This window comes from Oncorhynchus mykiss, chromosome 17, assembly GCF_013265735.2.
Source record: "Oncorhynchus mykiss isolate Arlee chromosome 17, USDA_OmykA_1.1, whole genome shotgun sequence".
Taxonomy (NCBI): domain Eukaryota; kingdom Metazoa; phylum Chordata; class Actinopteri; order Salmoniformes; family Salmonidae; genus Oncorhynchus; species Oncorhynchus mykiss.
The window spans coordinates 76,632,653-76,659,027 of NC_048581.1; the positions used below are offsets into that span (position 1 = coordinate 76,632,653).

General features: G+C 40.3%; 1 protein-coding gene across 3 annotated transcripts; it reads left to right on the plus strand.

The window, feature by feature from the left end:
* Nucleotides 1-7,694: 7,694 nt before the first annotated feature.
* Nucleotides 7,695-24,415, plus strand: gxylt2 (glucoside xylosyltransferase 2). 3 transcript variants are annotated; one of them, XM_021569813.2, is made up of 7 exons: nt 7,695-8,216; nt 12,146-12,347; nt 13,742-13,885; nt 16,172-16,423; nt 16,831-16,954; nt 22,136-22,308; nt 22,592-24,415. In XM_021569813.2, exons 1-7 carry the CDS (start codon nt 7,951-7,953, stop codon nt 22,769-22,771), a joined length of 1,341 nt encoding a protein of 446 aa, XP_021425488.1. In that variant the 5' UTR covers nt 7,695-7,950; the 3' UTR covers nt 22,772-24,415. The 3 variants fall into 3 exon arrangements, with proteins under 3 accessions (XP_021425488.1, XP_021425487.1, XP_021425489.1); XM_021569812.2 differs by having other exon boundaries at nt 7,699-8,216; nt 12,143-12,347; XM_021569814.2 differs by having other exon boundaries at nt 7,706-8,216; nt 12,143-12,347; nt 13,754-13,885.
* Nucleotides 24,416-26,375: the final 1,960 nt, after the last annotated feature.

The window sequence follows — 26,375 nt, forward strand, 5'->3', positions numbered from 1 at the left end:
ATTCTAGGTCTTGGAATCTGACAGCTGCTTGTCAAAGTAACATACGAGTTACTAGCTCTTTTTTATTCTATTGACACTGGCTGTTTTTACACAGGCAGCCCAATTCACGTCAGTTTTTTGTTATGCCTTTTTTTACTCTAGTTATTTTGGCTAAGTAGCTAAGTTTATTATTTTGTAATCAACTTTGTCAAGTATCACCATCTGTATATTTTGTAAATAATCTTTGGCTCCAGTCATCACCTGCACTATCATACCTATTTTTGCACCTGAGCCTCCTAAATAGGCTGCCGGGTCCTCTTTAACAGTCACTACTGGGCTGGAACAAAACCTGTGCTCCAGGCCTATGAATCCACAAGACCACGTTTGAAAAATGGCAAACAACTCCACCGTGTGGTCGGTTTTGTAGCAGAGTGTGATGTGATGTTTACGTTCCACGTGCCAATGAGCCCATCAGTTGCCTACAATTACCGTAGGTTAAATTACCTAACGTTACAAAGAACTGTTACAGTAGCACCCTGCTAAATATTTCAAATACATTTCAAATGAATGGCCAAAGACTGATTTAAATTATGTAGAGGTAAGATTACAAGTATATTTGCGACTGAGTACGCTAGCTGCCTAGCCTAACGTTATGTTTATTAAAACTGATGCTAGCTAACTAAGTTAGCCAATTGAATGTCTGTCCAGATAAAATAAAAACCTGTTAACGTTACTCAAACAATAGCTATGTAGGCAGGTTACATGTATTAACAATTCAGTCACTTGCGGTAATTTCGTGTTCTTTTTTTAAGAAATTAAGCCTATGTCAGAATCCGAGAGTGAAATACTACACTCGTCTCTACTTAACATGTAGGCTCAGCATTCCGGTGTTGTGCCGAAAAGCTCACCCCTGCCAGAATCCGCCCGCCCTTATTGTGAACGCGCACGCACTCAAATCTTCGTTGATGCGACTTGCTTGAACGCGCACGCACTCAATTCTTCATTGCTGCGACTTGCTTGCTAGTTGAGATTTCTGATCATGTTCGGCTACGTTCCATTTTATTTTTATTTCGGTTTGATAGCGGGGGAGGCACTAGCGATGTCTGAAGTTTTCGGTTTGGCTATGTGTTTCAAGTCTATAAATAAATATATGTCAAAATCTGTCATCTCTCCCATGTCTTATTCGACTAGTAGTTGTTCTGAAATGTTTATTGCTTGCCTACATTTTACTCCCTCTATGTTTATTATAACACACATACATTAATTATTAATTTCGGTTGCCTATCCTGACGTGAAGTTTGTTCTATAGAAAGTATTTGACTCTAGCCACAAAATGAAGGAAATTTCTTGCCTGCCAAAATTCTCCCCCCCCTATCTTGGGACTGCAAGGCCTGGCACACTTCTGAATAATTTTGGTAGTTCATGTTGGTCAGTTGATGAGTGCCACAGAAAGTATTTGACAAGCCACAAAATTAAGGAAATTAGAAGGGGGGGGTTGGAGGATTTCAGCAAGGCCATTTTTGGTGACCAATCATGCCCTCTGATGTATGCCACAGGATGCATGTTTAATAATGTAGGTACAGCAGTAATAATAACAATAACAGTAATACATCTAAATGTTGTACTCTGTGCAAAAAAATAAATTTCAAATATATTAGTCTACATGTGTGCATATCCATAATCACAGTAAAGTTATAATAGAAGAAATATAAAATGTATAATATTATAAATAAAACTATGACTGAATGTGCCTCCATGAAGAATCCTCTCCCCCAAAATGTCCTGTCACCCTCAATATGTAATGATGGGGTGGTGAGTCGGAAGCAGGTGAAACATCTTAATAAACCAACAAAACACCACTTACATAAGGCAGCACACCGATACACAAGAACAATACCAACTGGTGAGTGAACATGGGGGAGTGACATATAAAGGGGAAGGTAATGGAGTGCAGGTGTGAATCATAATTCACACGTGTGCGTAATGATGAGTGCCAGGACCGGTGGTTAGTACTCGTACACCGGAGGGGAGGAGCAGGAGCAGACTTGACACAATAGGACACCCCCAGCACCTCCACCCTCCCCATCAACCTTAAAAGACAATAATGATAATAATAATAGAAATTCAAATACAAAATGATATATATATATATATATATATATATATATATATATATATATATATATATATATATATATAAATACACACATGTATAGTACATATACATAAACATATTCATAGGACACTCAACGTATCTCTTTTCCTACATCAGATATGCAGGTGACATTTCCACCTGGATGACAGCACATAATCAGCAAGATGGAGATGCTCTTCATCTGAGGGAATGCCTGCCCATTCTCAGATATTAGATAATCCGAGATGATCACGTCATTTACATTCAAGCCCTTCTCAGCTCCAGATTTGACTACTTCAATTCACACCCTGCTGGAATCCCTGCATTCTCAGATCCCCCTCTGTTATTAATCTCTATATTGTAATCAAAGTGTTTCAAAATGCTGTACTTTTATTAACATATATGTTCAGATCATTCCTGAGAGAGAGAAGGGGTGTAAATATCTCCAGATGGGTGTGTGGTACCCTTCCTCATCCATGCCAAAAATATGTTACTTCTTGCCTTGAAAGTAAGTATGAGTATAAGTAATGTACAGTTAAACTACTAAAAGTATACGGACTAAAAGGAAAAACAGAACTGTCAAATTATATTATAGCTGAGTCGTTGTTTACTTATGAAGTAGAATCTTAAGTGTAACAATTTTGTTTGGGAAAACTGAAATGCACATCAAATTTTTTCCCCCATTTTGTTGAAGGAGGAATCGATTGTCTTTTCAAATACAGACAAAGATGTTAACATTATGAGAGAGGAAATAGCAGTCACTCTCCTCAAACAGTGGCATGTTCAATTTCTAATTTAATATAATTGTAGATATTAAAAATGTATATGATCTTTGAAGGTTATATTTAATTAAACATTACAAAATGTTTCTAAAAATGTTTTTTTTTATATACACCAATTGTGCTTTATGTGGCACATTACTGGTTAACATGAGCTAAAAATGATTCTGAAGTGTCAGGCCTTGCAGTCCCAAGATACTTTCTGTGGCACACATGAGTCAAATACTTTCTATAGAATAAATTTCACATCAGGATAGGCCATCGAAATAAATAACTAATGTGTTAAATTAGAGGGAGTAAAATGTAGGCAAGCAATAAACATTTCAGAACAACTACTAGTCGAGTAAGACAATGGAGAGGTGACGAATTTCGGCAAATATACTTATTTAGACAAATAGTCAAACCGAAAACTGCAGACATTACTACTGCCTCTCCCGCGATCAAACCCACATAAAAAATCTATTTAGACGCAGCCTATTGTGATCAGAAATCTCAACTAGCAATCAAGTCGCAGCAATGAAGTATTGAGTGCCTGGGCGTTCCCGCGAAGGGCGGGGGGAGAATTCTGTCACAACACCGGAACAGTCCCATTACAAGTCAGAATGTCAAACACACTTAATTTCAAAGTACTTTACCTGTTGATCGCCGATTTTGCCCGGATGTAGGAGGTAATCTGATACAACATATTAACAGGGAAGCATTATCAACCCGACATTCGGTTTGTATTTCTGCCAAATTAGAAATAATCATGACAAACTTGTGTACGAACCACTGAGCTGAACAGCTCCACGGGAATGCAGTTTTGATGCTTTTTTTTTTTTTATTGTTGGAAAAATATTTATTTTTGCAGTTTCCTCAATGAAAGGGAACATTTGGAGTTTGAATATATTTTTATGTAGTCATAGAATATATTGTTTGTTAGTGGTTTTAGTGACGCTTGGGAGACTGCAGGGATTATCCAACAGTTGCCACCAGTGTAGCAATTGAGAGGGTGCAGCTACATCTGGGTCTGAACCATATTAATAGTGTGCCATACGGTCCAAACTACTTTGCAAAGGTATTTTTAGACCAATCACACTCATGGAGGCTACAGTCACAGTATTTCCCTGGAATTGCACTGTTCCATGAAACACAGTGACGTGTGAACATTTGAAGTGTTATTCATCCTCAACGACCCAACAAAATTCACATGGACATTTGAGATAGAGCTGTCGTTCTCATTGAAAGCAAGTCTAAGAGGTGGTAGATCTGTTCAACCAGGTCGTCACTAGTTACCACAGCAACAAAGTCATAACCCCCGCCTATTTCTTCCATTTATCTTCTTAAAATGTGATTTTAAAGCTAACCCTAACCCCACTGCTAACCTAATATTAAGACCAAAAAGCGAATTTTTGTTTTCATGAATTTTTACGACATAGACATTTTGACTTTCCGGCTATAGTTACTAGTTGAAACTGTTCGGGTCGACATGGGTGGATTTTTTTCGCCTAAATTTCTTTATTGTGACAAATGATGATGGAAACAGTGTTTTACGAATACATGATGATTGCCCAATACTTTTCAAGGTATGCGGGTTACTAGTCTCTTTTATAATCCGAGAGTGAAATACTTACTCTCGTCAATAACATTTAGCATTATCAACCCGACCTAAAGTATGCTGTTCTGTATATTGTTTGTATTTCCGGTTTTCTATTTACAGTCTTGACAATTCCCATTAGACAAACACTTGCACAATATGGCTGAGCCTAACCGAATCACAGACCGAACATTGTCCCACACGGTCAGATGACAAATAATGAAACACAATTAAACTGATTGAGAGGAAACGCGCTTTGATCGACTACGTTCGATTACATTTGGCTATTGTTTAAATATTGTGCATCACGTGCAATGTGTACGGAGATAATAGACAGAACCTACCGGTGCGAAAAAAGTTACACTACAAAAAAAATTGAAAAACACTTTCCTGTGGGTACCCTATCTCCACCTCCTATCGCCAAAAGGACCTACAGCACGGACAACCGGTAAAGTAAGTGTAAATATCATTTTATTCAACATTCCGGCTTGTAGAGACTCATGCGTCTTTTGTAGTCAGACTTCTTTCAAAATGAATAGCCAGCCATGTGGTAACCATGGTAACAGCCTGATGTTTAGGTAAGTGGGGCATGTGATGTCAACACTTAACTATGAAGCTCCACTCCACACTTAATGCTACAGAACCTTTAGAAAGTATTCACACTCCTTGACTTTTTCCACATTTTGTGTTAGTCTGAATTTAAAATAGATTAAATTGAGATTTTGTGTCACTGGTCTGTGTCATGTAAAACATCTTCCCAAAGTGAAATAGTTCCCAATCGTTCTGATTGTGTTCTGATTGTGACGTCATGTATATTTTCTCCGAGTTTGAAAACGTTCCCGTTTCAATAATTGACGCGCATTTCTTTCTGTGGATGGCTGAGATTGTGTGGCTGTTTCAGCATATCAACACCCGACTCGCGCGTCAAAATGCTGAGGGTTGATGTAAGGAGAGATTTTTGCCATTGCAAAAACATTGGCGCTACGAGAGGGTGTGAGAGAAACATCAGCTCGAGCTCAGCCCTCCACATATAGAGACGCACGTGCATTTATTAAACTGGGATCATTTTCACGCTGTGAGAAATTTTAAAACACACATCATAATCAGAACACAATCAGAACGATTGGGAACTACTCAACGCTGGGAATATTTGTACATGAGAGCCTTCACACAATTCCAGTGGAATTATGTTTAGAGAAATGTTTACAAATTAATAAAATCAAATGATTTATCTTGAGCCAATAAGTATTCAACCCCCTTGTTATGGCAAGCCTAAATAAGTTCAGCAGTAAATATTTGCTTATCAGTCAGAAATTGAATGGACTCACTCTGTGTGCTATAATAGTGTTTAACATTGTTTTTTTTATGGCTATGTCATCTCTGTACCTCACACATATAATTATCTGGAAGGTCCTTCAGTCCAGCAGTGAATTTCAAACAGAAACTGAACCACAAAAACCAGGGATGTTTTCCAATGCCTTGCAAAAATGTCACCTATTGGTAGATGGGTTTATAAAAAAACAGACATTGAATATCTCTTTGAGCATGGTGATGTTATTAATTACACTTTGGATGGTGTATCAATACACCCAGTCATTACAAAGATACAGGCATCCTTCCTAACTCAAATGCCATGAGGCCAATGGTGACTTTAAAACAATTAGAGTTTACAGCAGTCATGCATTAGGTGTAAAACTTATGACTCAATAATCTATGCTTTCTGGGAATGCTATGAAGTCCAAATATTTTGGGTGGAGCTAGAAAGTTGTCTGTCAGAAGTACTATGATATAAACTTACTTTTAATCTGTCTGTTTGTATATTTCAAGACATGGCATGTTGGGGTGTAGTGGGCTGGACGATTCACTCATCTTGAAAAAACAAATACTAAAAACTTGGAAATCAATCCACCATCATGAACGCAATGGAAAAATCTAATAATTTATTATTTAAATATTGAAAGAGCATGGGCGACCAAATTAAAACAAATTGGTACAATTTATGGCCAAGTGGCAAACAATAATAAAGGCAATAGGGATGGAGGTGTGAGCTTGCGGGTCTGGGCAGATGAGATATAGTCATTGTTTGTGTGAATCTGTAAGATGTTGTTTGTATGTATACAAAACATATATTTTTTTTTACAAACAGTTACAGAGTTTAATACCTGTGATAGGAGAAAACTGAGGATGGATCAACAATATTGTAGTTATTCCACAATACTAACCTAAATGACAGCGAAAAGAAGGAAGCCTGCACAGAATACAAATATTCCAAAACATGCATCCTGTTTGTAATAAGGCACAAAAGTAAAACTGCAAAAAATGAGTCAAGGAAATTAACTTAATGTCCTGAATACAAAGCATTGTGTTTGGGGAAAATCCAACACATCACTGAGTACCACTCTACATATTTTCAAGCATGGTGGTGGCTGCATCATGTTATGGGTATGCTTGTCATCAGCAAGGACTAGGGAGTTTTTTGGGATAGAAATAAATGGAATAGTGTTAAGCATAGGCCAAAGCCTAGAGGAAAACCTGTTTTAGTCTGCTTTCCACCAGACACTGGGAGACAAATTCAAATTTCAGCAGGACAATTACCTAAAACACAAGGCCAAATATACACTGGAGTACCAAGTACCATATTTACTGCCAACATCAAGTGGTAAAAATCTCTACCTGATTACAACTGGAAACACTACTGTTTTCCTACTGAACACTACAAAACTTGTGTATATTGAGTAACACTTCAACCACTACATTTTTATTCTACACTAGGTTTTTTAGATTTAAAATGTTTATTTAGGTGTGACATGATTACGTCCAGCACCCTAGCAGGCAAAAAAATCACTGGACAAGTAAAAGCTGCAATATGTCACTTTTTGGGCAACCTGACCAAATTCACATAGATCTGTCATTCTCATTGACAGCAAGTCTAAGAAGTTGTAGATCTGTTTTATGTGCTCTATTTCTATGCTTCCCGTTCTTAAGTTTCGTTTGTGTATCTTTTACTTTCGGTTTTGTACACCAGCTTCAAACAGCTGAAAATACAATATGGTATTTCAAACATACTTCACCACGGTTTAGATGGTACAATGATTCTCTACACTAAACATTGCTTGTTTTGTCAAATAAACTTAGATTAGACGAACTATTACACTTTTAGCAACCAGGAAATGGCGGAGCGATTTCTGCATTTTGCAGCTTTAATGTAAACATAGCTACTGATGCATTGTGATGGATGAGTTCTCGTTGTGATGTCAAACAAAATACTCGCACTTCTCTTCTAAAGATTACGGTAAGAGAATATAGAAACTCCCACTGAGTGATGGTCATGGACGTGGAAAGCTCCTCCTCTTCGCTCTGGGTCATCTCCGGCGCAATGCAACGGAGTAGTAACAGAATGTCAACTCTAGCTGTTATTGCATATTCACAGACATGAAAGAGGAATATTGTGCTCCTCCAAATCATCAGAACAGTTTTCCACGATGAGAATTCATTGTAAAATTGTGATCGCTGTCTGTTTTGGAGTTTTTTTACTTTTGTACTTTTTTGTGGGAAATGCTGCAGACGATCCGCCTTTGAAAGAAGTTGAGGAGGATAACTATTTTCCGAAGTTCTCGGGGCTTCGAAACAATGTTGCATCAAAGTTAACAAAAAAAACTCTCGATGAACTTCACATTCCACACAAACAACCACTCACGTACCGAAAAGTATCGAAAGTATCCAGTAGAGGCAATGTGATCGCAAAGAGGTAAGGAATTATCGCACCATTACTCGCCTGCTAATGTTGATGTGATTCATGTTTTTTTCTTCTCCACGCATATTTTTTCATCAACGTTTTGGAGCACATTTAAAGACGCAAGATGTCTCAAAGGTTAGATGGGGATTTTTTTTCACCTTTTAACGGATTGCATGACTATCTGCTTACAGAGATAGATGGGTTTTATTCCCTGTGGAAGTAATGGAATGAGTCCACACGTATCCCGTCCTTCTCTCTTTATTCATTCAGGAAGACGTGCCCCCCCCCCCATCGAAAATATACATAGGCTCAATTATGTTCAAGGACGTTGGCACCAAACAATGGCTTGGTCAGTCATGAGAGGACCAAACTGGCTTTTGTCATTCAAATCCTATTTTTAATATCACATGTATTGTTCTAAATGACCGATGGATGTATGACATTTATTGCAAAGGTATCACCTATTCAGTAAGTTGTGTGCATATTTAATTCCAACATCAGCTCAAAGAAGTGTCTTGGGGTTGTAAAAATATTCTAATTGTGTAGCTTTGTAAACAACGGAATCAATTTGATAGTTTGACCTCGAATCTGACCTTTGTACCCCATGGTTTCTGGGGTCTATCCATTTTTTAAAGTCCTGTGGTTAACAGGTTTAAAGGTCACCTTGAGAGAGTTTAAGATGATGGAATATACATTAGTCCAAGGAGACCCAGTCATTACACTATTGGGGATTGAGGAGCATACATTTTACATATCATTTAGAACTCTCCATCTTCAAGTCAAGAGGCTGAACTTGTCAATGTGTATAATATGATGTGTGATGCCATGTCCCTTCAAAGTAGACAAGCCCAAGTAGACCAATATAGATGACCTCAACTGATGGCCATCATCCCCTCTTTCCTGTGCCTTGCAGACAGTAGCTAGACAATGGTTTGTCATCATTCACTATTTCTGTCCAGGTGTGGACTTGTTTTTTGTTATGTCTCCTATTATACTATTTTGGGCCCTGCTCAAATTCTTTCCCAAAACATAACATCCTTCCATTCCCTCTGTCATGGCTGTCACTGATATGATAATAGCCCAGATTTGATATTCTAAAGGAAATGTTCTAAAGGCAATGCTTTCTGTTGTAAATTTTGCTTTCACCTACAATGTCCTGTTTGATCAGTGATCTGGTTGGAAGCATTTATAAAGCATTCAGTCTGGACCATAGTGTCCTGGCAGAGACCACACCCACACGCATGTGCTCTCTACTGATAAGAGAAATGGGGTGGAGGCCAATGGGGATGGGGGAAAATAACCAAAGCAGGTTTAGCAAACAAAGCAGTAAGTGCTCTGATAAAAAAATAAAAAAAACACTGCTTCAGGCACTTTACCATTGGTTCTGGTGAGGGGGAGGGCTGAAAGGGAGGCATAGAATTACCATAAAATATAAGCTATTATGTTGTCTTGGTTACTCTTTCCTATTTTGTTCGTGTAATTTTCCCATCTTCATCACTTCAAACGCAACTGACTTCCTCTTACACACCTTTAAATAGACAAACATGCCCATCTTTCCTTATCAAACCATTTCCTCTTGATGTATCACTATGCTTCCTGTGGATAAAAGTAGGGAGAAGAGCTGCTTCCCGAACAGATACCATCAGCTGTCCCAGCTCACACTAAATTCTACAGTCATAATATCTTGTTGTAGACAATTACACTGTAATAACACTTATTTTTGGTCAATATATTCCACTGCTGTTGGATGTTTCACATCCAGGCTCAATGTAGCATGTATTTTTCAGTCTGTCTCACACAGTGTGTAAGGAAAGGTCATGCATGATACTGTCCCCATAAAAAAAAAACTTTCCTCCCAATGGTTACATCTGATTTAATAAGCCCTTTTAAACAAATTCCTTGCCCCATCATCTGGAATACTGTAAAAGTGTCCCCCGAGGCCAACAAGGTATTCCGTTGCTCTGACATTATGTAAAGCTATAAAAATGTCATCTTGGATGACTGGAGACTGCTCTCTCTCTTTCTGCAGGGCTTTGAAATCTCCCTGCTTACCCGAGCATCCTGACAAGGTTTGAGAGACTTCTTACGTGGGCCTCATCAGGTGGAAAAAGCTCTCTTTTTGGTAGCTAACTCACTTAAGTACCTCCTGACAGAGGTTGGCGTTGAGTAACTGGGAAATCTGTTAAACAGAATGCATGTAGCTAGGGGTGATGATTCACTCAAAGATACTGTTACTTTATTGAAATCAGAGGAGGCTGGTGGGATGAGCTATAGGAGGACAGGCTCATTGTAATGGCTGGAATGGAATGGAGTCAAACGTGGTTTCTACATGTTTGATACCGTTCCATTACAGACATAAGCCCATCCTCCAATAGCTTCTCCCACCTCTGTTTGAAATCCATTATGCATAGGGAGGACACATTTTTCAGATTTTTCTAAAACTTCTGATAGCATTCCCTTCACACAAGTTTTATCCAAGCCTTCAGCACATTGCAGTAGTGGCTCTTATCTGATGGAATTTCTAAATAGTTGAAGTAATGTTTGATAGACTTGTTGATTAAGGTAAGCTATATTGTCACTGTGCTCTTCTAAGCTGTTTTGTCTTTCTTCATGATTTGAAAGAGATTGTTGCGAGTCCAAGGCCACGTAGGCACAGTACTCTCTGTTGTCAATAATTAGTGCAGTCCTTGTATCCCTTTAGAGCTAGTCTGAGTTTGTCAAAATGTTTCCAGATGGGTGGAAAATAGTAACACTATGTAAGATTACCTCACATGAGCAGCATGTTCTTCTTACAATAAATAATGGGGCTTTGTTTGGTCTAACTAACTGTGTTCACAACATTAATTTGACTGGTCCAGGCCATCTATAACGCAATGCAGTATGTATCATAGAACAACACATTTTCTGATCATTTATGGTTAGGTTGCAGGTTAAAAGACAATATGCCTATCCCTCAGTATTTTTTTGTGTATAATTTTCCCCCTAGTAATAATGTACACAGTACATGTTCATAAACACGAATTGTTCTTGAAAGAGCATCTGCCATCAAAGCCTAGAGGACAGGTTTCTCTGAGCTCTGCCATCCATCGTAATCGGTGTTGCATGATTGTCCCTCAGCCATGCAGAAAACCAAGTGTCACGCTTGGAGACCCACCTGTCAAATTTCAGTTTCCCCCTTCAGACTGTTAGACTAAAAGACACATTCTTAGCCTACATGAAGCTTTTGGGTAGATGTTGCACTTTCCTCTGGCAGAATAGTATGTTTCCTTCCCAAAATCCTCACACAAATGAGGGCTACTTTGTTCTGAATAAGGATTTTGGGACCATTCTCCCTTTGCGTTTGCTAATGTTTACATTTACACGCATCATAAAAACCATCCCATATGGTGTGTACATAAAATGCTACTCAAGGATTTAGGTCTAGCTCTACATTGAGCTATACACATTTTTCTTTTTCAGAGTGTGATTTATTCTGCTCTGCTGAATCCATTTGAATTCAATGGCAGTCTCTGTTGCTGTGCAGAGAGCATTTGTATGTCAGCTATAGAAACGACTTCGCCTTGAACATGAGAGAACAAAGCCCAGTGGGTATATACAGACCTACACTACAGGAGAGGGAGAAGGGTATGGTGAGGGAGTGCTGCTCACCCTGAGCATATGACAGGGATGTCTTATAGGAGGCCTTGAATATGAACATGTTGGTTAGCTGTCTGTCAGTAGAAACAGTGTGATTATGTACTGTCTGGAATATGTGTCTAAGCCACATCCTGTAATGTTCAGATCTGTTCTCATGGCCGTTGACATGTCCATGAAGAAGTATCAGCGTTGCTATGCAGCGGCACGGCTCTGCCATTCTGTTGACAGTTGATGAGCAAGCCTGAGAAGCCTTCTGTAAGCGGAGAGTTTCATACTTGTTGCCCCTGTGTGTATCCCTGTAGCAGACAGAGGAGTGACATGGGAGTGGGTCGGCCCGCATCGAAGCGCACCCGTGCTGAGGAGGTCATGCACCTGGCCGTGGTGGCCTGTGGGAACCGACTGGATGAGACGCTCACCATGGTCAAGTCAGCCCTCCTCTTCAGCATCAAGAGTATCAAATTCCACATCTTTGCAGAGGACCCCTTGACCTCACAGTTTGAAAAGGGGGTAAGTATCCCCTTAACAAAGTACATGATCTAGGCTTTAGGTACGGTATGTTTCTAGAAAAGGACCACTGTAATTCTCAATGAAATATAGGACTATTTGAATATTTTCAGACTCTCATGCTTTTCATACGGATAGTATCTTGTTTAATGTTCTTCCATGCTCAGTAATAGATGACATTCACTGCCAGATCAGAGTATTGGCATGTTTAATTGATCTCCCTCTCACTTGCCCTCTAACGCCTTACAGGCCTTTTATCTCAAGGTCGGATCATATATCCCCCAGACGTTTGCCTCACCGCATTTACCATGCAAGTTTTCAGTCACCGTTAGTTTATTCACGACTCAAGCTTTACGAAAGTCAATGTCTTCTGCTACTGTGTAGCTGTAAACCTGAAGGTATGTAGCCTATATTCAGGGCTCTCCAGCCCTGTTCCTGGAGAGCTACCGTGCTGTAGGTTTTAGCTCCAACCCTAATCTAGCACACCTGATTCTAATAATTATCTGCTTGATAAGCTGAATCAGGTTAAAGGTAAAACTGGGGTTGGAGTGAACCTATAGGAGGGTAGCTCTCCATAAACAGGATTGGAGAGCCCTGGCCTACATAAACGAAAACAATGTGCATGCATGGGGCTACATACCCTTTATGTGCTTATGAGTCATGGTATGTTTACCATCTGAGAACCTCCCCTTTGTAATTGGCTTCATGCTAGCCAGGAAGTTGAGTTGGTTAAACCCAAAGGTTAGTAGCATGTGAGCAGTAGATGGAATGTTTCACATCCGGCCTGTGCTGATGAAACAGGAATTAGAAGCAAGCTAAAAAGATTTCTGACCTCTTTGATCTGTGCACCTCGTCAGCAGGAATCCTGCCTGCTCCTCACACTGATCTTTGTCTCATGGCCAAATTGTTTAATAATGTTGATGATTATGGAGGGCTTGAGCGTCTAACAGAGCGGAAAATCGTAGGCTTCTATGTGTGACAGCAGTGTTGACTTTGAGGGGGTAACTCGACAGAATGGGATTCATATTTTCTACCTCCTTTTGTTTAGGTTAACTGGGAGTTGGGCGTAGTCATAGCAATAACTGGCAGCGTTATGGTCAATGTACGACACCGCTGCACTTACTGTAAAGACATTACTTAATTGGTTTACGAGAACTTCCTTAGGTGTTTATGTAGACTTGAACTCTCAGGAGTGTATCATGTGTCAGAATAATGAATATTTACATCTGGTCTCTCAGTGATCCCTCTCCTCTTCACCTCTTGACTCAACCTTTTGAAAATGCGCTCAAGTTGTGCTTTTGTTTCTTTGGAAATTAAATGAGACTTCCTGTGATTGCATCTAAAAATGGCTGTGCTACCTCTCACAGCAAATTATGATGTTTAGTAACTTTGTGTAGTTTCTCTTTCAGCTGAGCCAGTGGCCCCATGCTATCACAAACAAGTTCCAGTACAGTATATACCCAATCACGTTCTCTGTGGGGAATGCAGAGGAATGGAAAAAGCTGTTCAAGCCCTGCGCTGCCCAGAGGCTGTTTCTCCCTGTAAGGCTGCAGCACATCGTCTCTCTTCTCTCTCTGTGTACCTTATCATAATTACTACACTGTTGGAGCTAGAAACATAGGCATTTCGCTACACCTGCGACATCTGCAAATCTGTGTGCGCGACCAATAAACTTTGATTTGAATCATATCTATCAAACATATGAACTGATTCTTTAAACTGATAAAGCTATATTCATTAGAAAATGTGTTAAGGTAATTGCCCATGTCATCAGTTTTCTTAGTACCATGCCACTCTGGGCTGCATCCTGACCCCAATGCATTTTCTATTAGATATGTTTAGCTTGATTTACGCAGGCAGAAGAATGATATACCCAGGTAATAATAGTATGAATACTTTATGATGGGTTTTACTTGTTGGTATATAATCAGTTACCTCAGTATGATAATATATGGCTTTATTCATACCCATTGACCGTTACTTAACAAACAAGCAATCCCCAGAGATTTAATTAAATAACTTAATTAAAGCATTGCCATTCATTGACTTTTTAATGGACAATCTTTAAATCATCAAACCGTGTGCACACATTGCTTTGTTTTTGTACACATTGCACCGTTGTAAAAAGTGGTAAGCAATCCATGTCTGCAACTTTATTGATTGGCAGATGATGCAACACAAACCCTGTACTTTGCAGGAGCCGAGTGCTATTTGATTCTCATCAGGAACAGATTGCTTTGTGATTGTAATCTTCCGTCAAGCCATTGTGGTGCAGTGGTCTAAGGCACTGCATCTCAGTGCTAGAGGCGTCACTACAGACACCCTGGAGTTGAAGGCTGTATCACAACCTGCCATGATTGTGAGTCCCACAGGGCTGCGCACAATTGGCCCTGCGTTGTCCGGGTTTGGCCGGTGTAGCCGTCATTGTAAATAAGAATTTGTGCTTAGCTGACTTACCTAGTAAAATAAAAAATCCCATATACACTACCGTTCAAAAGTTTGGGGTCGCTTAGAAATGTCCTTGTTTTTTAAAGAAATGTTTTTTAAATGTCCATTTAAAATAACATCACATTTATAAGAAATACAGTACAGGTATAGGCATTGTTAATGTTGTAAATGACTATTGTAGATGGAAACTGCATTTTTTTAATTTAAAAAATAAATAAAATAATGGAGTATCTACATGTGCGTACAGAGGCATCAGCAACCATCACCTGTGTTCTAATGGCACGCTGTGTTACGTTGTTGTGTTAGCTAATCCAAGTTTATAATTTTAAAAGGCTAATTGAAAACCCTTTTGCAGTTATGTTAGCATAACTGAAAACTGTTGTGCTGATTAAAGAAGAAATAAAACTGTCCTTTAGACTAGTTGAGTATCTGGAGCATCAGCATTTGTGGGTTCGATTACAGGCTCAAAATGGCCAGAAACAAATAACTTTCTTCTGAAACTCATCAGTATATTTCTGTTCTGAGAAATAAAGGCTATTCCACACAAGAAATTTCCAAGAAACTGAAGATCTCGTACTACTCCCTTCACAGAACAGCGCAAACTGGCTCTAACCAGAATAGAAAGAGGAGTGGGAGGCCCCGGGGCACAACTGAGCAAGCCGGACAAGTAAATTAAAGTGTTTAGTTTTAGAAACAGACACCTCCCAAGTCTTCAACTGGCAGCTTCATTAAATAGTACCCACAAAACACCAGTCTCAATGTCAACAGTGAGGAGGTGACTCTGGGATGTTGGCCTTCTAGGCAGAGTTGCAAAGAAAAAGCCATATCTCAGACTGGCCAATAAAAAGAAAAGATTAAGATGGGCAAAATAACACAATAACTATTTAGGGTAGAAGCAGTCTGCTGGTATTCTGTCTATAATGGGGTGGCCAGCACAGCCACCGGATCTCATCCCTATTGAGCTGTTGTGGGAGCAGCTTGACCGTATGGTACGTAAGAAGTGCCCATCTAGCCAATCTAATATGTGGGAGGTGCTTCAGGAAGCATGGGGTGACATCTTTTCAGATTACCTCAACAAATTGACAACTAGAATGCTAGAAAGGTCTGCAAGGCTGTAATTGCTGAAAATTGAGGATTCTTTAACAAAAGCTAAGTTTGAAGGACACAATTATTATTTAAATTAAAAATCATTATTTATAACCTTGTCAACGTCTTGACTCTATTTCCTATTCATTTTGCAACTAATTTCATGTATGGAAAACAAGGACATTTCTAAGTGACCCCAAACTTTTGAACGGTAGTGTGTGTGCATTATGTACCATCACTGGAATAAGAGGAAATGAATTATTCCGATAGTAACCTGATTATTATCCTAACAGGTGATCCTGAAGGATGTAGACTCTTTACTCTACGTGGATACAGATGTGCTGTTCCTCAGGCCCATGGATGATATGTGGAGTTTCCTCAAGGCCTTCAACACCACCCAGCTGGCTGCTATGGCCCCAGAGCATGAGATCCCTAAGATAGGCTGGTATAGCCGCTTTGCACGCCATCCCTTCTACGGGGTCACCGGGGTCAACTCAGGAGTCATGCTGATGAACCTCACGAGGATACGAAGCACTCTGTTCAAAGTAAGGAACATCATCAATCAATTAGCCTTTTGGTCATCTCCGTTTGGTATTTTGGTCATGCCTTCCCTGTTTTCTACCTGAAAGCTGCAAGGAGATTAGTTTTATCAATCAATCGTATCTATCTGAACCCAACCAGCAACAGATGTGTCACTTATTGGCAGTCAGCGTCAACAATCTGAGTGCTCAGAGTAGAGTAGACTGAGGCTCTGCGATCGCCACACTCGCATTAAAGCAATGCTTCAGCACATTCAAGCTCAAGTTGGCATCTCTCTGCAACCAAGAAAGAGCAGTAGAAATTGTAACATGGGCAATTCTTGGCTTTTTTTTTTTATTGGGCATTTCTGTAGTGTTTGATGTGTAGCTACTCCCTAGGCGGTGGAGTAAACCAGTCCTTGTTCCTATTCCAGAACAGCATGATAACCAGTGGCCTGTCATGGGAGGACCTCCTCCACCCACTCTACCAGAAGTACAAGAATCACATCACCTGGGGTGACCAAGATCTCTTAAATATCATCTTCCACTACAACTCAGGTACACCCGTCCTCCCTCTCTCTTCCACTACAACTCAGGTACACTCGTCCTCCCTCTCTCTTCCACTACAACTCAGGTACACTCGTCCTCCCTCTCTCTTCCACTACAACTCAGGCACACTCTTCCTCCCTCTCTCTTCCACTACAAATCTTGGCCCGGTTCCCCGATAGCGATGGATCTTAGGCTTACGAGTGTTTTTAACAATGCATCTTTCCTACAGTGGCCGAAGATGTAACACGCCTTTCCCAGAACACCATGCAGAAAGAACAGTCGCTAAGTGCGTCGTTGGAGCATTTGTCGATACTGATAGGATCGAAAGAAAGGCAGCACTGCTCTCGGGTCAGCTTTCTCAATTCAAATCTTACCTTAACGTTCCAATTATTTCACAATACTGACGACGGATCAGCTCCTAGAGAGAGATTTTACCACCTATGGCTGCAAACATTGAGGTTGCTTATTCTAATGCTTAACCAATAAAAATGCATTAAATCACTGATTTGCCACATCATTTTACACACATTATAAAATATGAGACAAATTACAGTCAGAAGCCTACAAGTAGGAAAATAGAACTCAATTTATTGAACATGAAATGTACAGTTGATGTCGGAAGTTTACATACACCTTAGCCAAATACATTTCAACTCAGTTTCACAATTACTGACATTTAATCCTAGTAAAAGAGAGAATAATTTATTTCAGCTTTAATTTCTTTCATCACATTCCCAGTGGGTCAGAAGTTTACATACACTCAATTAGTATTTGGTAGCATTGCCTTTAAATTGTTTAACTTGGGTCAAACATTTCTGGGAGCCTCCACAAGCTTCCAACAATAAGTTGGGTGAATTTTGGCCCATTCCTCCTGACAGAGCTGGTGTAACTGAGTCAGGTTTGTAGGCCTCCTTGCTAACACGTGCTTTTTCAGTTCTGCCCACACATTTTCTATAGGATTGAGGTCAGGGCCTTGTGATGGCCACTCCAATACTTTGACTTAGTTGTCCTTAAGCCATTTTGCTATAACTTTGGAAGTATGCTTGGGAGACCCATTTGCGACCAAGCTTTAACTGATGTCTTGAGATTTTGCTTCAATATATCCACATAATTTTCCCTCCTCATGATGCTGTCTATTTTGTGAAGTATACCAGTCCCTCCTGCAGCAAAGCACCCCCACAACATGATGCTGCCACCCCCATGCTCCACGGTTGGGATGGTGTTCTTTGGCTTGCAAGTCTCCCCGTTTTTCCTCCAAGCATAACGATGGTCATTATGGCCAAACAGTTCTATTTTTGTTTCATCAGACCAGAGGACATTTTCTCCAAAAAGTACGATCTTTGTCCTCGTGCAGTTGTAAACCGTAGTCTGACTTTTTTAATGCCGGTTTTGAAGCAGTGGCTTCTTCCCTGCTGAGCGGCCTTTCAGGTTATGTCGATATAGGACTCGTTTTACTGTGGATATAGATACTTTTGTACCTGTTTCCTCCAGCAACTTCACAAGGTCCTTTGCTGCTGTTGGGATTGATTTGCACTTTTCGCACCAAAGTACGTTAATCTCTAGGAGACAGAACGCGTCTCCTTCCTGAGCGGTATGACGGCTGCGTGGTCCCATGGTGTTCATATTTGCGTACTATTGTTTGTACAGATGAACGTGGTACCTTCAGGCGTTTGGAAATTGCTCCCAAGGATGAACCAGACTTGTGGAAGTCTACCATTATTATTTTTTGAGGTCCTGGCTGATTTTCTTTTGATTTTCCCATGATGTCAAGCAAAGAGGCACTGAGTTTGAAGGTAGGCCTTGAAATTCATCCACAGGTACACCTCAAATTGACTCAAATGATGTCACTTATCCTATCAGAACCTTCTAAAGCCATGACATCATTGTCTGTAATTTTCCAAGCTGTTTAAAGGCACAGTCAACTTAGTGTATGTAATCTTCTGAATTGTGATACAGTGAATAATAAGTGATATAATCTGTCTGTAAACAATTGTTGGAAAAATGACTTGTGTCATGCACAAAATATATGTCCTAACCGACTTGCCAAAACTATAGTTTGTTAACAAGATATTTGTGGAGTGGTTTAAGTTTTAACCTAAGTGTATGTAAACTTCCGACTTCAACTGAATGTACAGTAATGCCTAAAAATCTGCCGTTCTACACTTGAGCAATGCAGTTAATCCCCAACAACAACTGTTCCCCGGGCGCCGATGACGTCGATTTAGGTAGCCCCCACACCTCTCTGATTCAGGGTTAAATGCGAAAGACACATTTCGGTTGAATGCGTTCAGTTGTGCACCTGACTAGGTATGCCTCTTTCCCTAATGTATTTATATTTTAATGCATTTATCATATGCATTAAAATACAGTGCCTTGCGAAAGTATTCGCCCCCCTTGAACTTTGCAAACTTTTTGCCACATTTCAGGCTTCAAACATAAAGATATAAAACTGTATTTTTTTGTCAAGAATCAACAACAAGTGGGACACAATCATGAAGTGGAACGACATTTATTGGATATTTCAAACTTTTTTAACAAATCAAAAACTGAAAAATTGGGCGTGCAAAATTATTCAGCCCCCTTAAGTTAATACTTTGTAGCGCCACCTTTTGCTGCGATTACAGCTGTAAGTCGCTTGGGGTATGTCTCTATCAGTTTTGCACATCGAGAGACTGAAATTTTTTCCCATTCCTCCTTGCAAAACAGCTCGAGCTCAGTGAGGTTGGATGGAGAGCATTTGTGAACAGCAGTTTTCAGTTCTTTCCACAGATTCTCGATTGGATTCAGGTCTGGACTTTGACTTGGCCATTCTAACACCTGGATATGTTTATTTTTGAACCATTAATGGAACGGTTCATTCAATGGTTCATTCATTTTGGATCATTGTCTTGTTGGAAGACAAATCTCCGTCCCAGTCTCAGGTCTTTTGCAGACTCCATCAGGTTTTCTTCCAGAATGGTCCTGTATTTGGCTCCATCCATCTTCCCATCAATTTTAACCATCTTCCCTGTCCCTGCTGAAGAAAAGCAGGCCCAAAACATGATGCTGCCACCACCATGTTTGACAGTGGGGATGGTGTGTTCAGCTGTGTTGCTTTTACGCCAAACATAACGTTTTGCATTGTTGCCAAAAAGTTCCATTTTGGTTTCATCTGACCAGAGCACCTTCTTCCACATGTTTGGTGTGTCTCCCAGGTGGCTTGTGGCAAACTTTAAACAACACTTTTTATGGATATCTTTAAGAAATGGCTTTCTTCTTGCCACTCTTCCATAAAGGCCAGATTTGTGCAATATACGACTGATTGTTGTCCTATGGACAGAGTCTCCCACCTCAGCTGTAGATCTCTGCAGTTCATCCAGAGTGATCATGGGCCTCTTGGCTGCATCTCTGATCAGTCTTCTCCTTGGATGAGCTGAAAGTATAGAGGGACGGCCAGGTCTTGGTAGATTTGCAGTGGTCTGATACTCCTTCCATTTCAATATTATCGCTTGCACAGTGCTCCTTGGGATGTTTAAAGCTTGGGAAATATTTTTGTATCCAAATCCAGCTTTAAACTTCTTCACAACACTATCTCGGACCTGCCTGGTGTGTTCCTTGTTCTTCATGATGCTCTCTGCGCTTTTAACGGACCTCTGAGACTATCACAGTGCAGGTGCATTTATACGGAGACTTGATTACACACAGGTGGATTGTATTTATCATCATTAGTCATTTAGGTCAACATTGGATCATTCAGAGATCCTCACTGAACTTCTGGAGAGAGTTTGCTGCACTGAAAGTAAAGGGGCTGAATAATTTTGCACGCCCAATTTTTCAGTTTTTGATTTGTTAAAATAGTTTGAAATATCCAATTAATGTCGTTCCACTTCATGATTGTGTCCCACTTGTTGTTGATTCTTCACAAAAAAATACAGTTTTATATCTTTATGTTTGAAGCCTGAAATGTGGCAAAAGGTCGCAAAGTTCAAGGGGGCCGAATACTTTCGCAAGGCACTGTATATGTTGCTTGTTTGTATCAATTGCAAATATATCGGTAACTTTGTATTTGTAGTCAATTTTGTTCTGAAGTTATCCGTGGTCACAGGGAAACGATAAACCATGTGATTGTATGTTTAGCTTAAATCGTTTGTGTAGAAAGTGATGCGGGAGGGCAAAAAAAGCATCTAATGAGTCTGAGGCAGGCGTTCAATTACGAGTGCTTTCTAGTGCAAAGTCAATAACGTCAATAATGGTGGTTTTGGGAAACCTCCTTCGAAGGTTCTAACGATGAACTTAGCCTTAATACGCTTTTGGAAAACTGGGCCCTGGTACACTCTGCCTCCCTCGCTCTTCCTCAATGTAGCAGAGTGCTGTCATTGATTTGGAATACATTTGTTGACTACAAATAGGAAAATAAAGTTGTATTTAATGTCACCACCATTCATGATGACAGCAAGAGCAATAGCTGTACTTAGGCCTGTATCAAATTAGAATGTTTCCCCAAAATGTAATTCCAAAGGGTGTTAGCGTGAATGTCAGCTCGTGCGCAATTCAATATAATTCCTTCAAGCAGGTGTAGGTATTGGTTTTCTCTAATACATCCCTCAAGAAATAACTCTCCTGAATTAAGTCAACGCTGTGGAACTAAACCAGCCTGTGGCTGCAGCAGCAGATTGACACCGGTGCAGTCTGCGAGATGGGTATTAAGTGTTCCAAGCCTTAAGGAGACTTGGCAGGAGCATTGTTTGTCTGACAACATAATTAGAACCTGTCCAGGAAATAACCATTCCCACAGCAGCATCCCCAAATGGAAAAACAGGGCAATGTGGTGGGAGCAGCCAGTCACTGTGTAATATCTGCCTCGCCATGGAAACATGACTGATCTTTCCCTTTTACGTGTACCCATGTTTCTGGTTTAAGGGGATACTCTGTTGGTGTTGTTCTCCCTTCACAAGCCAGGATTTGATGCAGTTTAAAAGGACTACAATCCTTGTAGTTGTGAAGCAAGTCATTTGATAATTGTTAAATCAGTAAAGCAAAACTTAGAAGGGTCCTGAGTGATTAGCATTGCACGTTGAAGTCATTAGGTTTATTTTTTTCCAAATGCTCTTTGGCAGTAACAATAATGGTATCAGAGAGGGTATACACTGGCAATCTTGGGGACATTGTGCAGAAATCTGATGTAACAGACGTATAACGGTGTGTTTGCAGAGTGTCTGTACACCTTCCCATGCCAGTGGAACTACAGGCCTGATCACTGCATGTATGGGAGCAACTGTAAAGGAGCTGAGGAGGAAGGCGTGTCCATTCTCCATGGGAACCGAGGAGTGTATCACGACGACAAGCAACCAGCCTTTAAAGTTGTTTATGATGCAATACACGAGGTAAGAATCTATTCATTTTAGTGGATTATTGTTTCCTTTGTCCTTTTCTCCTTGGACAGCAAACGGTGTGGACATGTTTACATAAGGAAATCCTTGTCACGCAGCAACATCAGCCCCCTCTGCTGTCCATAGATATGCCTTTTATTAGCCAGATGATATGATTCATATGCATCCCCCTCTACAGTGCCTACAGTAAGCAACGGTACTGTTGATTTCTGTGTGGTTTGATAAGCTACCACTACTGGTGTCTAACTCTGAGGCATGCAATGGTTCTGTTTTGTAGTACCCCTTTGAGGACAACTTGTTCCAGTCGCTGTTCTATCCCCTCCAGACCAAGTTTCTGGACACAGTCAACACCCTGTGTGGTCGGATTCCCCAGGTTTTCCTCAAACAGGTGGAAAAGTCCATGAGGACCGTGTACGAGAAGAAAGTGGTCCGTCATGTGAGGCCTCCACCAAAATAATTACAGGAAACTGAACAGAGGAAGTTGTCTCTGACATCACTATGGGAATCTTTCTGTGGAAGATGTGCAATGTCAGAAGTCCCCAGACCAGAAGGAATCCGTATGCATTACACGGTGTTTGTAATACAACAGATCTTGGTCTAGTGGACATGATGGTGGTATGGATCATGATCGTGTAGAACACGTGTCAAACTCATTCCACGGTGGGCTGTGTTTGCTGGTTTTCGCTCCTCCCTTGTACTTGATTGATGAATTAAGGTCACTGATTTAGTAAGGAACTCCCTCTAGGTCTTAATTGAAAGGAAAAAACAGAAACCAGCAGACAATTTGCCCTCCATGGAATGAGTTTGACACCCCTGGTGTAGAAGGACAGGCACAATGTACAGTGCTTGTCAATGATGCTGTGTTTGGGGTAAACTTGCCTTATCATCCACCCACTAAATGTTTTACAGAACCTGATTTACATGTGAAAATGTGATGAGAGATTTTGTGTTTTTTTTTACCTTTAAAAAAAGTCCAATGTCTCCTTATGATTAGGGTAAGTTCCGGTGGAGTATTAAGTGAGAATTTAAACATGGCAGAGGTTGTTTTTGTCAACTTGATTTTGAGTGTTTTTCTCTTAAATGAGAAACAAAAATGTCTTCCGTAAGGCCGCTATACCATAGGCTTCTGGAAATGGTTTGAAATGGTCCCACTCTGCCTGTAGGTTGCTGCCTAAATGATCATTTTATGTCATGCAAAGCTAATATGGGTCTTTGCTTAAGCAGAGCTTTCTGTTTATGTTGCATGTTGCAATTGTCCAAAAATAAAGTGAATATGTTACATCAACAAAATCCCTTGCATAGCAGCGACAGGAGGTCTAGTGGTTAAGAGCAGTGGGCCAGTAACCGAAAGGTCGCTGGTTCGAATACCTGAGCTGCCTAGATGAAAAAATATTTTGATGTGCCCTTGAGCAAAGCACTTAACCCAAATGTTTCCTGTAAGTCTCTCTGGATAACAGTGTCTGCTAACTGACTAAAATGACTCTCTGTACAAGAGGGAATATGATTAAACTTGTCCAGTTCTCCAAATGCCAACCGCAGTATTAAACATAGTATGAACATATCATACACTAAGCAATTACCATTAATATTGTGTACAGAAGATGTGTAGATAAATGCACTTTTGGATTTCTGTAATAGTTCAGCTTGTGCGATTAGGACAGGACGTGCATACCATTTCTCCCCTATTCAATTGTCAAAGCATTGCAAATCCATATCTGAAAAAGCAGTGTGGTTGTCTCTGAAAAAAACTTCCAAAGTGAAAGCGCTGATAATAGTGGTACAGTATTTTCAAGACAAAATGTACCATATGTATATTTACAAACGCTTTTAAGTGTTCTGTGTACGAAAAGGACAGCCAACTTAATGAGGAAGTGTCTTAGTGTATTAATGTCATACTATCAGTGATCCAGTATGTGAACTCTGAGACTAAATGCAAGCATTTATAATGTGATGTTTGTGTAGTTTACTCCATCAGTTTGATGTTTGTGTAGCCTATCAATTGTCAGCTGTGTTTACCGGTAATAATTTAAACTGGAAACTCCAGATGGTTTTATTTATACATGCTTATGTTTCTCTTTTTTTTGTTTACTCTTTGTTTCTGTTTGTCTTAGGAGGCCTATTGTATAATTGTAATGTATTGATAAAAATACAGTGCATTCAGATAACAACATTCAGACCCCTTTACTTTAACCAATTTCCTTTACAGACTTATTTTAAATGTATTAAATGTTTTTCCTCTTCAATCTACACTCAATATCCCATAATGACAATTTTTGCAAATGTATTAAAAATACAAAAAACAGATACCTTATTTACATAAGTATTCAGGTCATTTGCTATGAGACAAGAAATTGAGCTCAGGTACATGCTGTTTCCATTGATTATCTTTGATGTTTCTGCAACTTGAATTGATTGGATATGATTTGGAAAGGCACACAACTGTCTACGTAAAGGTACCACAGTTGACAGTGCATGTCAGAGCAAAAAACAAGTCATGAGGTTGAAGGAATTGTCTGTAGAACACCGAGACAGGATTGTGTTGAGGCACAGATCTGGGGAAGTGTGCCAAAAAATGTCTACAGCATATAAGGTCCCCAAGAAGACGGTGGCCTCCATCATTCTTAAAGAAGAAGTTTGGAACCACCAAGACTCTGCCTAGAACTGGCTGCCCGGCCAAAATGAGCAATCTGGGGAGAAGGGCCTTGGTCAGGGAGGTGACCAAGAACCCGATGGTTACTCTGACAGAGTTCCTCTGTGGCAATGGGAGAACTTTCCAGAAGGAACACCATATCTACAGCACTCCACCAATCAGGCCTTTATGGTAGAGTGGCCAGATGGAAGCCACTCCTCAGTAAATGACACATGACGGCCCTCTTGAAGTTTGCGAAAAGGCACATAAAGGACTCTCAAACCATGAGAAACAATATTCTCTGGTCTGATGAAACCAAGATTGAACTCTTTAGCCTGAATGCCAAGCGTCACGTCTCGAGGAAACCTGGCACCATCTCTACGGTGAAGCATGGCGTGGCAGCATCATGCTGTGGGGATGTTTTTCAGCGGCAGGGACTGGGAGACTAGTCAAGCTTGAGGGGAAGATGAACGGAGCAAAGTACAGAGAGATCCTTGTTGAAAACCTGCTCAGGACCTCAGACTGGGGCAATGGTTCACTTTCCAACAGCACAACGACCCTAAGCACACAGCCAAGACAATGTAGAAGTGGCTTCGGGCCAGAGCCCGGACTTGAACCCGATCGAACATCTCTGGAGAGACCTGAAAATAGCTGTGGAGTGACGCTCCCCTTCCAACCTGACAGAGCTTGAGAGGATCTGCAGAAAATAATGGGTGAAACTACCCAAATACACATGTGCCAAGCTTGTAGCGTCATACCCAAGGAATCTAATTTTATTAGTCACATGCGCCAAAAACAACAGTAACCTTACAGTGAAATGCTTACTTACGAGCCCCTAACCAACAATGCAGTTTTAAAAAATGAGTAAGAAATCAAAGTAACAAGTAATTAAAGAGCAGCAGTAAAATAACAATAGCGAGACTATACAGGTACAGAGACAATGTGCGGGGGCACCTGTTAGTTGAGGTAATATGTACATGTAGGTAAAGTTATTAAAGTGACTATGCATAGATGATAACAACAGAGAGTACCATCGGTGTAAAAGAGGGGGGAGGGGGGGTGGACCAATGCAAATAGTCTGGGTAACCATTTTATTAGATGTTCAGGAGTCTTATGGCTTGGGGGTAGAAGCTGTTTAGAAGCCTCTTGGAAACATACTTGGCGCTCCGGTACTGCTTGCCGTGCGGTTAGCAGAGAGAACATTCTATGACTAGGGTGGCTGGAGTCTTTGACATTTTTTAGTGCATCATCTGTGGATCTGTTGGGGAGGTATGCAAATTAGAGTCGGTCTAGGGTTTCTGGGATAATGGTGTTGATGTGTGCCATGACAAGCCTTTCAAAGCACTTCATTGCTACAGACGTGAGTGCTACGGGTCAGTAGTCATTTAGGCAGGTTACCTTAGTGTTCTTGGGCACAGGGACTATGGTGGTC